The sequence below is a fragment of the Poecilia latipinna genome, unplaced genomic scaffold (assembly GCF_001443285.1).
Source record: "Poecilia latipinna isolate Pla-1442-1.1 unplaced genomic scaffold, P_latipinna-1.0 Scaffold54, whole genome shotgun sequence".
In the NCBI taxonomy this organism is placed as follows: domain Eukaryota; kingdom Metazoa; phylum Chordata; class Actinopteri; order Cyprinodontiformes; family Poeciliidae; genus Poecilia; species Poecilia latipinna.
Genome location: NW_015112670.1, coordinates 805,698 through 821,827, shown reverse-complemented (window position 1 = coordinate 821,827; position 16,130 = coordinate 805,698). Strand labels below are relative to the sequence as shown.

Below are 16,130 nucleotides of genomic sequence, written 5' to 3'. Positions count from 1 at the left end.
AACTTTATTGCTTACTCAGGTCGTCATTTTGATTATTTTGCAAAGTTTGGTATGAATCCCTATGAAAGACAATTATTACACTAAAACAAACAGAATAATGTAACATTGATATTATTATTATTAATGCAATGTTTTAATATAAATATCTGTATTTATAATGCTTCAAATGTTTATAACCAATCCTTACTTTTATTTCAGTTACTTGGAAATTAATAAGAAAAAATAAAGATTAATCGTTTAATTTGATTCTTTTCTGTCCACCACTTCATTCTAGGTTCAATAGCATGAAAAAAAAATCAATGATGTTCACTGTAAAACTTTTGTTCACATATTTTTCATTTCGAGGTAAGAATTTCTCATGTTATATGTTTTTAATAAAAATCTGCTTGCAGTTGTTGAACGTATGTTGATGGACTTGTTGTTTTTCCTCAGGCATCTTTTGCCAGCAGTGGTCAATCGTCATGCCTCAGACTGTAGAGGGGCTGAGTGGATCCTGTGTGATCATCCCCTGCAGTTTCAGCTTGCCTTCTGAATGGGATCAACACCTGGACCGCTCGTGTAAAGCCGTATGGAAGAGAGGCAGCTGGAGCCAAACGCAAGTGTTTGATTCCAGCCTGACTGGAGCGAGTGCGAGCTTAAACCTCCTACAGGGAAACCTGACTGGGATTCTGCGTAACAAAGACTGCACCACCGTCTTCAACAACCTGCCATCTAACCATTATGACAACTATTACTTCAGATTGCAGTGTGAAAACTCACTGAAGTTTAACTTTAGAACAAGTGTTCGTATCACCACTAAAGGTCTGTTTAGTAGCAGCTTAATCATGAAAAGCTTTTTTTTTTGTTTTGTTTATGACCCATGGCTTTTCCTTATTGTTTTACTTTTCAGATACGCTCCCCCAGCCGACCATAACTCCCTCTAGGCTGGAAGTTGAAGAAGGCACTGCAGTTTCTTTGAGTTGTTCAGCTGTTGTCCCCTGTCCTACTCTTCCTCCACTTGTGACATGGACACCCAGTTTAGGGGACATCGAGGAGAATATGGAAGCAAAATCTTTAAACTCTGTCGTAAACTTTAATGTTTCTTACCTCCACCATGGACAGAAGGTTTCCTGCAGCGCTGCCTACAACAGACAAGCTGGGTACAGTGATCTTGTCTATGAAAGAAGTTTGACTATACAGGTTTTTTGTGAGTATATTTCTGGTTTTGATTGCAATTTTATCAGCTTATAAGTCTGAAGTCATATATAAAAAAGTGACATTACAGAGTGAGAAAAGTTGCTTAAAAAGCTTGAGTTCATTTTCCAGTAAAAAAAAAAAAAAGAAGAAACTTTGGAAAACCTGTCAAATCACAGCTTATTTATCCATTTGTGAACAGTTTTATTTTTCTTTAATTCAAAATATAGCCTAGAATACATTGGGTCTATAAAAGTAGGAATAATAACCCAATCAAGGAACTATTTTGTTATTCTTTTACATAATGGTCAGGTTTTGCAATCAATTAGAGCAATTTTTTGTCTGCAGCTTTGGAGATTAGAGTGACACATTTGACAACACCTAAATATTTTCATCTTTGCTGCTTTTTGGAAAAGAATTACAGTTTGGAAAAACATTAATAAAAATAATATGCTGAAAGTTTTAATTCAAATTGCCTTTTGTTATCTAATTTGGAGTTTTATCTAAATAAAAGATACTGACAGTCGTGCTTTTTTTTTGATGAGGTTGATATTGCTTTCTCCTCAAGGGGGCGCAAAGTCTCCCGTCAGTGGAACCTGAAGAAGTTTTTTGTTGCTTGTTTGCATGTCAAGTTAATGTGTGTGTAGGTGTGTGTGTGTGCATGTGTGTATGTGTGTGTGTATAGGTGTGTGTGTGCACGGTACCATAAGGAAATATTGCTGCTTACCATAGGTGACTGATGACGCTGAAGTTGATTAAAAAGCTGTTTCTGTGTGATTAATGGATCACAAATTTATTGGATCTTCTCTAGTTTCAAATCTTAGATATTAATAGTGGTCAGACCTCAGTGAAGGAATTCAAGAAAAAGATTCTTTAAAATACATTTTGAAAACAAAAAGGAACTTTTTAATAGTTTGTTGGTATAGGGATGTAGAAAGAGGAATAGTTACCATCATCAAAAACACCATATAATCACCATGTAAGTGTACTAGATGGTGCTGATTGCAAATCCTTTTCTGCACGGGCTCACTGGTTCAGGTTTTGTATTTCCTGTTTCTCACTTCCTTCCAGACCCTCCACACAACACATCGGTCAGTGATTCTGGTCCAGTATTGGAGGGAAGCTTGGTGATTTTGACCTGCAGCACCAACGCAAATCCAGAGGTGGACAACTACACCTGGTACAAAGTTAATGGCGAGCAAGTGGAAGCAGTTGGATTTACGAACCAACTTTCCACCACAGCTACAGAAGTTGACCGGCAGTTTTTCTGTCAAGCCGATAACGGATATGGAAGCCAGAACTCTTCCATCGCTTCTATAGATGTGCAGTGTAAGTCAGAGTAAAACACATTGCAGACATAACGTAGTGTTTCCAGAGCCTAAAACATAAACTGACTGAGACTTGTTTGTATTTGCAGTTTCTCCAAAGGACACAAAAGTTCTTGTTGAACCAGCCGGTCCAGTCGTAGAGGGCAGCTCTGTGTCTCTGCTTTGCAGAAGCCGTTCAAACCCTGCAGTGACTAATTACACCTGGTTCAGAGACGGTGAAGTGGATCAGGAGACCGGACCGGTCTTGGTTTTAGACAATATCGATCCCAGCCATAGCGGTGGCTATCGCTGTTCCGCAAAAAATGATCTGGGAGAAGAAGCTTCAGCAAAGACTCAGCTGGATGTTCAGTGTGAGTTTATGCAACTAAGAAAAAATGTTGAGTTACAGTCCTAACAAAAAACAGAGCCGTACATTGTGTGGATTATGGCTCTACTGTATGTCCAGCTGTGATAACCCAAACATGAAGCAGAGCCAAGACGTGTTCACAATAAAAGTCTGGACCATGGACAGTGACACATTGTCATGTTGCGTGACAACCTCAGAACCCTCACTGTGTCTGACTGACTCTGCTGTGCACATGTGCAAGTGTACAGAGTTATGTGGAAACGTTTTGTTTGGTCGGTCCCCTAATTAGGATGTTTTTCTTTTACTTTCTTCGTCTTACCAAAGCATGGAGTGCAATAGTTTAATTTTATGTAAGAAACGCATAAAATACCAAATTATTTCACTTCATTTGCAGGGAAAAATCCTGGAAAAGTATTTGGTGTATTTGTAAGTCATTCTTATACGCACTTTTTCAATTAGAAAGAAGTGAAAGTGATTTGCAACCACCAAAGGCAACTCAAAAATTTATTTTCCAACTAGATTGAATCTACATTTCCCATAAGAAAGCAAATACAGTAGCGTCAAACTAAAATGAACTGATTTCTTTCAGATTCCCCTAAAAACACCACGGTGTCTGCCGACCCCTCTGGTCCGGTTCCTGATGGTGGCTCTGTGACTCTGACCTGCTCCAGCGTCGCCAGTCCAGCAGTAGCTAACGTGACCTGGTTTCGAGCTGCTGGAAGAGAAAAGGAGGTTGTCGGATCAGAGCGGGATTTCACCTTCAATGTGACCAAACTCTCAGAAGATCTATATTACTGTGAAGCACAAAATATTCATGGTTCTCAATACTCAGAACTTGTCACTGTTGATGTCCTATGTAAGGTTGATATCCATAAAAAATATTTCTCATTTTCTCCTGATTTTTCTCCAGCAAGTCATATCTTCTCATGTTTGTTTTCAGATTCTCCAGAGATCCTACCGACTTCCCGCTGCGTTAGAATATTATCCCGGTTCAGATGCTCCTGTGACAGTCAGGGTAACCCGCTTCCTTCCCTGGTTTGGGAACTGGCTGGAGAACCTGTCAATCACTCAGCTGGCATCCCCGTACGGGAGATAATCATGGGACATGCGACCACGAGGAGTGTCGTCACTCTGTACCGTCCAAATGAGGACACGCCCACTTTAGTGTGCATAAGCAGGAACTCACTGGGCTCAGTCAGTCTGGCTTATAATGTTTCCTCCAGTGAAACTCAGCTGGGTGGGATACTTCAAGATGCTGCATTTATTTCTTTGATGTGTCATTTATCTGTTTTATTTGTCATCTAACATGGTGTGTTTTGGATTTTCAGGCATCGACATTGTGTCTCTGCTAATCGGATCAGCAGCTGGAGCACTAGGGATGACGGTGATTTGCATCCCACTGCTGATCTTTCTTTGCAGGTACAAAAATAAATAACTCAGCTAGCACTCGTTAAAGAATTCAAATTAACAGAACTATCATAACAGTGAGGGACATGTTCATTTAAAGACTATTGTCACAAATATGGCTTTTTTTTTTTTACCCATTGTTACCCATTTATTTGTTTTGTGCTATTCTTGTTACCCTGCTAGTTTCTTTTCTACACGTATGAAATAAAGTATTTAATTTCCAAGAAATGAATGATAGAGAACTGTGACAGCAGCTTTAGCATTATTGACCTGAGATATGACCAACTTTGTAGCCGCATGAAACTGTCTGAGAATGTTTTCAATGAAAGTTGTTTTTCTTTTTGAGCAAAAGAGGCAACAGGTCTAAAATTGACACATATGTCAATACATTTTTGTCGAGTACATCCAGATCGTGCAAGCTTCATAACACAAAAATACATTTTGGGCATGCTTTATGTGTACTGAGTCAGTTTAAATACATTTCTTCTTACACCTCCCATAATCAGGATTTTATTTTGTCGCAGGAGAAGAAAAGACAGCTTTTCACTCAACAAGGAGAAAACAGAAGAATGTTTAGTCACCAATGTGGTAAGTTTTTGCAGAATCACGACTTACAAATATGCATTAGGTTACATGGCATCCATGCATAAACTCACTCTGTGATGCAACAGAACATTTTATTGAGACTCTTCATACTCCCAGACTTCCTTGAATAAATGCAAGTGATTTCATTTCCATTTATTTTACTCTGGTCTTTTCATAGATCAATTCTTCCCCAGAAGACAAGGCTGCAGTGAAAGAGGTGGAAGGAGAAGAGCACCTTAACTATGTCAATGTGGATTTTGCTAAACTGCAGGCCAGATCAGAAGGTGAGCTTGGAGACGGTGCTATCAGAGGACTGGAGTCAAAGACAGCTGAGTATGCCGAGATCCGCATCCAGAGCAGAGAAAGTGATGGTGCAGATATAAAACAGCAAGGACATTTCTCAGACACTTCCTTGGGTCAAGGAAAAGGGGATAATGATCTTACAGAGGAGGTCGATGAGACGGTCACTGCTTAATTTTAAGTAGATTTGTAGCAGAGAACGAGATTCTGGACTTTAGTTTTAGTTCAACATGATTCTGAATGAGTCTATTCTGAATATTTAACCTTGCAATGATGTTAGAAAACTGTAACAACGATGACTGACAATAATAAGTCATATTTGTAAAGCAACTGTTTGCTTAATGCTTTATTTTTTACTAATAACTAATCATTTTGCCTTTTTATTAAAACTCCTGTCTGAAATAAAAGCAACAAAGAGAGATCTGATAAACATTTTTCATAACTTTGTTTGTGATCTTTATTAAATTTACACATGCGGCTAAATAAAATGCTATTTACAGGGTGAAAACATAAACATGCAATATGTTTTCAGTTTGCATACATCAGACACAAACCTCATCATTGTAAATGTAGCATAGCTTTAAAACATAAATAGCAATCTCATTCTTTAGCTTCTTGTATACAGAATTAAATCTTTGTTAAAGCTCAACCTGTTCTTATATTGTGAAAAAGTATTTGCCACCGTACTTAAGTAACTTTGGTGGAGTCACAAATCCTTACATATGACTTTGTAACTCTTTGCAGACTGATGTCAGGGACTGCTTCTTGAGTTGCTTCTGATAGAGACTACTTTTTTCATCTTTTAAATACATTCATATAGTCAGTAATATTCTATTAAACATATTTTCAATCTACAGATCACATCTTAAAACCTTGGCATGTGCATTTACAGTTCATTCACGGTTGAAAAATGTGGTTTCCTGTTTTCAGATAGGGTAAGCTTGGTTTTGATAAAAGAATAAGTCAAATCATAATTTGACTTATGTTTTATTTTTTTCAGTAACCTTAAATCTGTGTGACAACAAAACAGGAACAGAAGAACTTAGTAGCGGGGCTTTTATCTGACACTTTACATGTTAATTATAAATGGAACATTATTCACTTCCTTATCTCTTCTAGCACTTTGTTATTGCACACAAATCGAATCGTATTTACCTATCTTTTTAAAAATATGATGGTTTACAGTTTCCCGTGGGATCTTAAAGAGTGCGTTGAATCACAGTTTGATGTCAGAGTATTGAGTCTCATCCTCAGAGGTGCTGGAGTCTGATGAGTCTGATGAGTCTGATGAGTCTGTCTTGCTGGAAGGTTTTGGAATAATGTCCACCTTAGTATAGTTGACCTCCTCTTCATCACTGGTCTCTGAGTCATCGTCGAAATTGTATGGAATTTTAATTGGTGGTGCCATGTTGACGTTCTCATAGTCCTCCAGTTTTTCCTGTGCATGTTAGAGCAAAGATAGAAACATTTTATAACCAGACAGTAGTTGGGTTTCATGATCTTCACATGCTAAGAGGTTGCTGACCTGTTTGCATGGGTTTGGCTTAGACACTTGTGAATAGACAGAGTCTACTTCTTCTTTCCTGCAAAAATCCCCACATCATTACAAATTTGTATATTTATATATGTATTTATAAAAAATGAAAACTAAAAAGCACTTTTGCTCACTTCTTTTTTGGAAAGTGTAGGGAAGCGTAGTTGAGCGAGTCATCCTCTGCACATGTTTGCTGGCTTCCTCCAGGCCTTTGTGCAGATGGAGCCTGAACAGATGCAGACAGAAGGCAGCGGTGACTGTAGTGGAAACTGAATGAGTTCATTCATACAGTAAAACAGAGGCAGTATGGTGTCATTATTCTGTGCTGCAGATTACTGAGTAATGGCTGTTTTTGCAAATATTACTGACCAGACGCGCAGTGAGGACACAGCTACAGCACACAAGCAGCAGCTCTACTGGCGTTATACACTTGGATATAAGTTTCTTCACACAGATTAAAACTTATTTTAAAATGAAAGTAGGCCTAAAGAACCAAATAAACTCCAACACTGGATTTGTCAGCAATAGAAATCTTCTGTTCATTTCCCTGCACTGATGTTTGTGGTGTAAATCTACATTTTCCTGATTGTCCCACTTTGAGGAGGTTGTAGTTTTTAGAAATGCGTGATCTTGCCATAAAAAGAAGTTATTAATTCATATTTGTTGGAGCTAAAAATTAGATTTATTTGAAAATAGTTTTATCTAATTATTCATTGAAAATATTTTAGTTCTCTGCTAGAAGTTAACTTGACTCACTTGTTTTCCATATGGCACATTGACTGTAGAATAAACAACGTTAACATGATGGGAAGTAGACCTGCAAAACAAGAATAAGGAAAAACGGGCAAAAAACACATGTTGGCTGACTGTTTATTTTACTTGAAGACACTTGTTGTTGTTCCATGTGTGATCGTAAACAGATTATTTTCTCAAAGAGCAGAAACAGCTGTGTCTCTCTGTAAGGTAATTTTATTTTATTTATATAGCACATTTTCAGCAGCAAGGCAATTCAAAGTGCTTTACAAAAACACAACGACGTTGTGCTGCAAAACACAACGTCTCTTGTTCTGTGTGGAGGCGGCGCGTGAGGCTGCTCACTTACGTGACGTCTGGATGAGGCTGCTGATGCTGTGCCTTTGGACGGCAGTGTTGCTGTGGCAATGGACGGCAGTGTTGCTGTGGCAATAAGTCATCTCTGCTTCTAGAGGTATCTGTTAAGATATTCTCAGTTCTTGCATTTCTCCTTTTGGGTCTTTTGCACAAGCTACAGAAACCCTGAAAAGACAATAGAAGTGTATTTTTTAGAAGTGCGGGATTTTGTCACTACTTCTACATCTGACCACAAGTAGATGCCTGTAACTAATGCTTTCTTCAGTGAATATAAAGAGTTAGTTTATGGGCCAGAATGGTTTGGAGAGCTTTTAGCTTAAATGAAATACGGTAATAATTTTTTTGTGTCTGATGAACTGCAGCACTAAGCACATGCAGATCCTGTGGCATCAATGAAGGCAAATATATCACTTGTAGTCCTGAAAACAATATAAACTAAATACATGCTTTCTATCTGCTGGGTGTTTATCATTTTGATATTCACTAGCAGAACAGCCTCTGTTAATACATGCAGACAAACATGAAGTACAAGTGTTTCTGTATAGCTTAAAATATTTCAGCAGAAATATAAAAATACCTGAATAATCAGCAAATAATTACAGCAGGGCCATCTATTTGTTGTCCTTTGTCGATTTGCTTTATTCATCCTGTGCCTGAAAACAAAATTAAATTCATATATTCTTACTACTTGTATAGGTTTTAATAAAAAAATAATGTACTTTGAAGTCGTTTTTACCTGTACAAGAAAATTAGGCATAAGATGAGCAAGATCAAAAAAAGACAGCCAACAGCCTTCATAATCTTCATAAATGTGTCTGTGGTTGCAAGAGTCAGAGCATTAGCTTCAAACGGATTTCAGATGAATGAAAATGATTTCCGTTGTTTTGTACTGTTTTAAAGCAAAGAGCAATGAGCACAGAGGATTATACCCTCCACATTTTACTTACCATCAAACAGGCTGACTGAGTCCGACTTGATCTGGCCCATCTCATTTTTGGCAGTGCAGTAGTACTCCCCTGGTTGATGGGAGTACACCGTGATGTTCTGATGGCCAGAAATGTGTGTGTTATCTGTCTTATTGTACCAGTTATAGTTAGCAGGAGGATAGGAGTGACTGCTGCAGCTAAGTGCCACAGAACTTCGTCCGCCCGGGAGCTGTTGCTCTTCTCCTTTAGTGATTGTTGTCCATTTTGGTGCATCTAAGCAGCAAGATTTAATAAGAAAACCACATGTGTTTTTTAGCTTAAGAAAATGAATAAATGGCCCATTATGTTTCATCTCCCATTTGCATTTAAAATATACACTCGTGTTTTGTTTTATACTCACACTTTATGTTAATCTTCACTTGTGATTTCCCACTTCCAATCACATTTTGGACTTCGCAGATGTAAAGCCCACTGTCGGAAGGCTTGGAAGAATGTACAGTGAAGGTCTTCTCGGTGCTTGCAGTAATGTCCTTGTCATTGTTCCTTCTTATCCACTTGAACTGAGTTATCAGTGGGTTGGACTTGGCAGTGCAGGTTAATGAGAGTGACTCATTTTCTTTCACATTTTCTCCAGGATTAGGTTCTATTCTCACATCTTTGGGAGCATCTGAATGTGGGTTAGAAAAAGGGAAAAAATGAGAGGGTCAAGTATACTTAGATCTTTAGATATGAAATCTCTCTTCTAAAAACTACAGCCTCATTGAAACCAACCTGCCCAACTACGCTTAGAAACATTTTGCAACACAACTTGGAAATTTGTATTGTCATGTGTTTCAAAAAGATAAAAAAGAGAGTACTAATAGTGTTCTTATCCATTTTAATTTTGTTAGGCAGAAGGAAGCGGTTTAATAGTGCATTCAGTTCTTACAAGATTTTGACATTTTAAGTCAAAAAGTTAGATAAAATGTCTTCAGATAACAAAATCCCACTAGATTAATTTGGTTGTTTCTGCTTCATAATCCAACATGTTTGCTGCATAATTAAATCCAGCACTAACTGCAAGAAAAAGACAGTCGTCTGCTACAGCGATTTCTCAATATATACTTCATAATATTTGTCATTTAAGTAGTTCCGTATGGAGCAAACATCAGTGGGCCTGGACAACTTGACCATTTACCTTGTATCTGATTCATTTCAACATTTCTCTTGATTATCACTACAAGTACAACCAGTGATACTTGTAATAAAGTTTGAGAATCCAGGTTCTTGAAATGCATACACGTGTACAGTTTCAATACCCTACTGGTTAGAAACTAGGGAAAAAAAGTAACTTTCTTTCGCCTGAGATTCAGGAAATGCTTCTAAAGTAAACTATTAGGCGTTGATATTCAGGAAAGTGTTTATCATAATATGACTCACATTCAACCTCCAGTTTCCTCTGGTTGCTGCTGCCGCTTCCTTCGCTGTTTGATGCAATGCAGGTGTACAACCCTGCGTGGGTTGAAGTTACATTAAATGTGTGGGTGAAAGAGTTTTGTTCATTAGCAGGCTGATAAAAAAAACGTTCTGAGGATTTTCGCAACTCAAATGTTGACAAAGGGAAGCTTTCAGCATTGCAGCTCATTGTTATAGACTGGCCTTCTTTAACTTTAGAACCCATAAACAGTGAGATGTTGGTGGGGGGAACTGTGGAGAAAAAGCAACAGAAAGATGATCCTGCAGTGTGGTCTGTATTAAGAAGAACATGACCTGATTTCATAAATCAAGACAGTTACTTACAAAGTACTTGAATGCACTTGGGCTGACTGGACTTCCCGCTACCAACTGTGTTGCTCGCATTGCATATGTAACAGCCTTCGTCTGCTCTTTGAACGCTCTGTAAAGTTAAATCCTTTTCAATATTCAGTGGTGTCCAGTTGGTGGGGTCGGACTGTTTATAACGGTACCACGAGAACCAGGGCTCTGGGTTTGCTTTGGTGTCACAGGTAAATCTAAGGAAGCTGTTCACTTTCACTCTATCTGTGGCACTGGTAGAAACTGTGCTTTGTGGCTTGTCTTAAAAAAAATACACACAAAAAAAGGCAGATTGTCAGATGTTTAGAGTTTCACAGAACATGTTAGTGTACAATTGGAAGAGTAAAACTCACATTGAACGTTAAGGTGAAAAGAGTTTGATCTTCCTGAACCAACACTGTTTTCGGCTGTACATTCGTAAGCGCCACTGTCTTCTGGTTTGATGCTGAAGAAAACAAATTCATTCCCTCCCCTAACATATTGTCCATCTTTAAACCAAGTAAACTGTTGTGGTCGTGGTTGTGGATTGCTTCTATTCACACCACAAGTTAGTTTAATCTCGTCTCCTTCTTTTACATCGGTGTTGTGTCTTCTGGTTGGATGTTCTAGTTGGATCTGAACTGAAGGTGGATCTACAGAGAAAATAGATATTAATTTGTTTTATTTCCTTTATAGCCACTCCTTACCTAACCCCAATAAATATCAAAATTGCAAAAAATATATATTTACTTTCTTATATCATATTTTCTTTAAAAATATAATTGTAAAATGTTTACTAGAATTAACATACAAGCTACAATTATATTTACTATACATAAAAAAATCATGAAAAAATGATTTATATAAGTCAAAAAATACTCACAGAGCACAGTAATTTGTAATGTGTTAGACTGATTAGTCCCATGTTTGTTCTGAGCTTTGCAGAAGTAAGATCCACTAGCTGATTCTTTAATTGATGTAAAATTAAGTCGACCTTCTTGGATCTGTTTGCCATTTTTAAACCAAGAGAAAGTGACATCGGGTCTTCCATTAGCAGAGCACGTGAGAGTCACATAGTCTCCTTCCTTTACGACTTGGTGGCTTGTCTTAGCAACTACGTTGTTAGGAGAATCTGTTTCAACCAAGACATGACAAGAAGACAAATCAGTTCACACATAGCAAAGGTTTATAGCTCACACAAATGGTACATAGAAACCTGACTCTGAAAACTTTAAAGCTATTAGAAAAGTCAGCGAATACCTATGCATTTAGTAAATCAAGTAGATAAACACAACTTATTCAAGCTAGATTGAGCAGCAGAGTACCTCCACATGATGCAGTAATTTATTTGGTATAAATTGTTTATTAAAAAAATAAATAAATCAAGTCTCTCCAGCTTATTGAGTTGTGGCTTATAAGGAGCTATGTGGACTTCTTGAAATACATATGGTTTAACAGCTTTTTAAAATCAGCAATCATTCAACAACGACAAAAAAGACACAATAAAAATATACTTCAGAGACTTACATTCTACAGTCAGGGTTACACTCCGGGTCAAATACTTGTCCTTGTTTTCTGTTGTTTGGCATGAAAACATTCTCCCATCATCCGTCCAGCTGGCAGTAAGGCTACGGTTGGTGCTTTTGGTTGTTTCATTTTTATCCACGATGTTGTGAGAACTTAACCATTTTGGTGAGTACTGCTTCTCCAGAGGGTTAATTTGAGGGTCAGAATTACATGAAATGGATGTAGAGCAAGTGAGTGTCACGTTATTATTTGTCATCACAGTCGGTGGTTGGCTAAAAGTGATAAGGCATGGGTTTTCTGGAAATGAACACATCAATTTATTAATAAACAGTTGAAGATAAATTGTGGCTAATATAAATGGTATTTAAGACATGATTTTTATGACATGAACACATGAATTCATTAAAATCAGTTGATGTTGGTCCTCTGTGGCTTTTTATCAAAACTCACAGAATCCTGTTGGCAGATTTAAAGCTTCAGCTTTGTTGATTTATTTGTATCTTTGTAGGAATGATGTCTAAACTCATCCCTTTTAACGTTAAATTAATCACAAAATCAACTTTTTACGCTGATTAGGCAAAAATGTTTGCTTTTTCAGCAACATTTAACATTTTAAAGTGGAAAGCAAATTTCCACTTTAAAACGTTAAACCGGTTTCAAAAAAAAAAAAAAAAAAAAAAAAACACTTGGGAACAAGAGTTAAGCCAAAGAAAGGTACCTTTTTTATTTCTTTTTCTAAAATTATTTCTTTTTTTTTTTTTCAAAGTTAAAATAATGGTTTTTATTCATTTCACTAATTTGGTTACTTTGATCTCTGTACATCCTGAAAATGTTTCTGTTTTTTGTCATTAAACTTACCCTGGACAGTTAGATTAAAATTTTTAGTTGTCCATTTGAAGGTTCCCGAAACATATCTGAACATATATTGCCCGCTGTCTGTTTTCTTCAGGTCGCAGATCAATATGTTGCACACTTTTGGTGGATCCTCCATCACACTTTTTGGTGGGGTGAGATACTTGACTCTGTTTTTAAACTCTGGACTGACAGGATGTTCTGCTTCATTCGAGCTGAAAATGGTGGTCCCAACAAAACCCATTTCCTTTGTCCAATTTGCATCCTTCATCCAGAACCAGTAAGTATCTCTATCTCTATTTATGTTATCAGGATAGAGTGGCTTACATTTGATTTCAGTACATGACCCCTCCGTAGCAGTTTGAGCAGGTCTCATCAAACTGAATCTTATATTTTGGCAATAATGAAAGTCTGCTGTGGATCGAAAAAAAAAAAAACAAAAGAAAAGAAAAGGAAAGTAAGGAACTTTAATCCACAAACAAAACTATACGGTCAGTGTATAAGTGCAATGTGTAAAAAAAAAAAAAAGTGTACGTACAATTTATCAGGGTCACAAATATCACCCACTTTACAAAAAGAGCATTCATTGTCATCCTTCACAGAGTGTCTTTCTTTCTTCTGTATTATGTTTCCTTCCTAGGTCCAAGGGGGTTGTGATCTTGATGTTAGAAACATTCTAAAGTATTATGAAGAAATACATTTTATTTAGAAAGATACAACTTCTGAGGTGTTTATTTTAAATGGATTAAAAAGGGTTGAAAAATATTACCTTCTGATGTGTGTAGTGGTTGTAACTATATACATGCAATTAAAGTTAAATAGTTTTATTTTGTAGATGACAAAGAGGTGGATTTTTTGGTAAAATAACTGTGCTGCTTGAATGTACTTCTTTTGCATGCATTTAAAGCAGAATAATAATCTGCCAACATGAATATTAAGGGAATATGTCTCTCTACATATACTTTGTTTTATATAAACGCAAAGGAAAAACTTTAGAATTGAAGCAGAAAATTTAACACAGCATCTGTCAAAATGTCTAAATGTTAAAAATGCTCTTAAAGCTTCTGTGAAATATTTTACTTCTTTCTCTACGTAAAATTCAAATTAAAAATATTTTAAAACCTCCATCAAAATGTTTAAAAAAACAAAAACAAACTTTTTCTACATACAGACTTTGCAACTAAGCACAGCAGATTATTCAAACTTGATTGAAAAGGGAAGTAAGTAAAAAAATGTTTAGACAAAAGGAAAATGAATGTTTCTTCCTACCTCAGATGGGCTACTTTATCAGGATGCAGAACGCTCTTCGTGAAATAAAAATGTTCTTAAAAAAGGAAGTTTTCACAGTTCGTCTGAATTCTTAAAGAATTTGCATACAAAATCACACAAGCAGGAGAGAGCACAGATACTTCATAGCACGTTTGAACAAAAGTGTTTCTTTTTTTTCAGCTTGCCTGCTCTGGTGCGCATGCAGTTAAATTTCCTCCCACTTCCTCTACTTGTTTGATACTGAAACAGTGATCAAAGTATCTACAGTGACATATACAAAGCAATATATGTTTATTTTGTGAGTCTTTAATAGAATTTGGATTGATCTTGCACACAGAAATCAAAATGCTTATTTTGAAATTATTCCAACACAATACAGCAATGTAAAAATTAAACACATTAACACAAAGTTTTTTTTTTTTTCTTTATGATGACATTTTAATATGGTCGTTGGCATCAAAGTCACCATGTGTCAGAAATCAAAAACAAAGTTAACATTGGGTAACTTAATTGCTTCATCTAACTTAACCAGTTGAACTTATTTGAACCAATTAAGTTCAAATAGTTAATTTCAACCAAATGAACTTAATTCAAGTGGTTTTTAAGTTCTGCCTAATTACAAAGAGACACATGGAGTAAGTGTTGAATGCATGGTGCAAAATTGCACAGAAATTAAACAGCTGACATATAGCAGTATTGACACAGCAGTCTGGCTTCCTTATGCCAGTTAATTTTGGTTTGGTTTAGCTGCAGGCAATGAAAATAATGTTTATGTGGCTTATACATACTGATACACTGGATACAGATATATTTTTAAATGTCAATTATTTTCTGTGAACCACATCAGGACCACACAATTTCAATATGAATGAAACAATCGTGTTACAGAAGATGAAAACAAACAAGCAAATAAATACATATATGAATAAGAAGAGTTGTCCACGTGCCATAGCTCACTCCCAGAAGTTCAGAAACTTCAATTAATGAAGGTTTTTCATAAAAGCTTTTAATTATACATAAATGTAAATGCCTCTCTGCACACTCAATATTGACTTCACTGCTGAACAAAGACAAAAAAAATGCTGAAGCTTTTTAATGTTTGCTATTAGACCAGGGCAGCAAAGAAATGCTAGGAAAATTTAATCAGTTGAGAGTATAAATATGATTAAACTGAATTTTGGATATCACTGCACATGGCACGCTGCAGAGGGCTCCTAAAGCACCATACCAACACTAAAGTCTGAAAGTGAGAACATCACGCTGTGTGCCGGATGTGACAGAACAATACGAATCTGAAGATGAAACAAGGGCAGATCTTTCAGCAAGACAATCATGGAGCTTGAGGAACCCTATTGGTGTCATAAAAGTAAATAAAAGCTGTTAGAATCATTCAACTGGAATCAAAGAAGTAAATGAAGAACACCTTAAAGATTCAAAAATTCAAAATTCAATTATGTAATTAATTTTCCCACATGGGAGATATTCTGATACTGTCATTACAAAAAAGCTATTCTATTATGTACTAAATAAATTTCAGAACACATGTTCAATATTTATACCTTGTGTTATTTCAGTTTGACATAATTTATGGTGTAATTTATTTGGATTTATTTATGTTTGGATTACCTGGGTAACAACATCTGATGTGAATTTAATGCCATGCATACTCACTACGAACAACATCGAAGTGTTCAATACCTATCTGTTGATCCATAAATAAAAGCCTTAAACATAAAAGTGATGTTACTTTGCGTAGAAACGGGAATTGGCATACACAAACAGGTTTTTGTTTTCATTTTCCCCCTCCCAAAGCAGCTGCCACTATCTTCTCAGCATCAGCAGCCATTTCATCAATAGCACCATTTAAAGCTTGCAACATCGCAGTGAAGGAGCGGCTGGCTGAACGAGCATGTCTAGGCAATGCCATTTCCACTAACTTCGACGAAACTGTAGCCAAGTCCTTCTCAGCTGCTGCAAGCCTTTTTTTAACCTCCACCTTG

At 36.6% G+C, this 16,130-nt stretch overlaps 2 protein-coding genes across 6 annotated transcripts; one reads left to right on the top strand and one right to left on the bottom strand.

Annotated features, from left to right (window-relative positions):
- Positions 1-316: 316 nt before the first annotated feature.
- On the top strand, positions 317-5,788 carry LOC106960204 (sialoadhesin-like). Its single transcript, XM_015053187.1, has 10 exons — positions 317-345; positions 433-801; positions 890-1,186; positions 2,245-2,502; positions 2,591-2,851; positions 3,437-3,703; positions 3,788-4,084; positions 4,176-4,266; positions 4,779-4,842; positions 5,018-5,788. The coding sequence occupies exons 2-10, from the start codon at positions 462-464 to the stop codon at positions 5,312-5,314; spliced, it is 2,172 nt and encodes a 723-aa protein (XP_014908673.1). The 5' UTR covers positions 317-345; positions 433-461; the 3' UTR covers positions 5,315-5,788.
- Positions 5,583-14,627, bottom strand: LOC106960139 (B-cell receptor CD22). Of its 5 annotated transcripts, XM_015053110.1 has the most exons (18): positions 14,131-14,627; positions 13,631-13,655; positions 13,400-13,537; positions 12,868-13,275; positions 12,010-12,306; positions 11,366-11,614; positions 10,857-11,135; positions 10,489-10,764; positions 10,129-10,395; positions 9,110-9,376; positions 8,731-8,982; positions 8,520-8,598; positions 8,361-8,436; positions 7,776-7,948; positions 7,430-7,490; positions 6,808-6,899; positions 6,665-6,722; positions 5,583-6,577 (listed from the first exon to the last, which is right to left on the bottom strand). In XM_015053110.1, exons 3-18 carry the CDS (start codon positions 13,452-13,454, stop codon positions 6,356-6,358), a joined length of 3,111 nt encoding a protein of 1,036 aa, XP_014908596.1. In that variant the 5' UTR covers positions 13,455-13,537; positions 13,631-13,655; positions 14,131-14,627; the 3' UTR covers positions 5,583-6,355. The 5 variants fall into 5 exon arrangements, with proteins under 5 accessions (XP_014908596.1, XP_014908589.1, XP_014908582.1 ...); XM_015053103.1 differs by lacking the exon at positions 13,631-13,655; XM_015053096.1 differs by lacking the exon at positions 14,131-14,627 and having other exon boundaries at positions 13,400-13,913.
- Between the last annotated feature and the right edge of the window lie 1,503 nt (positions 14,628-16,130).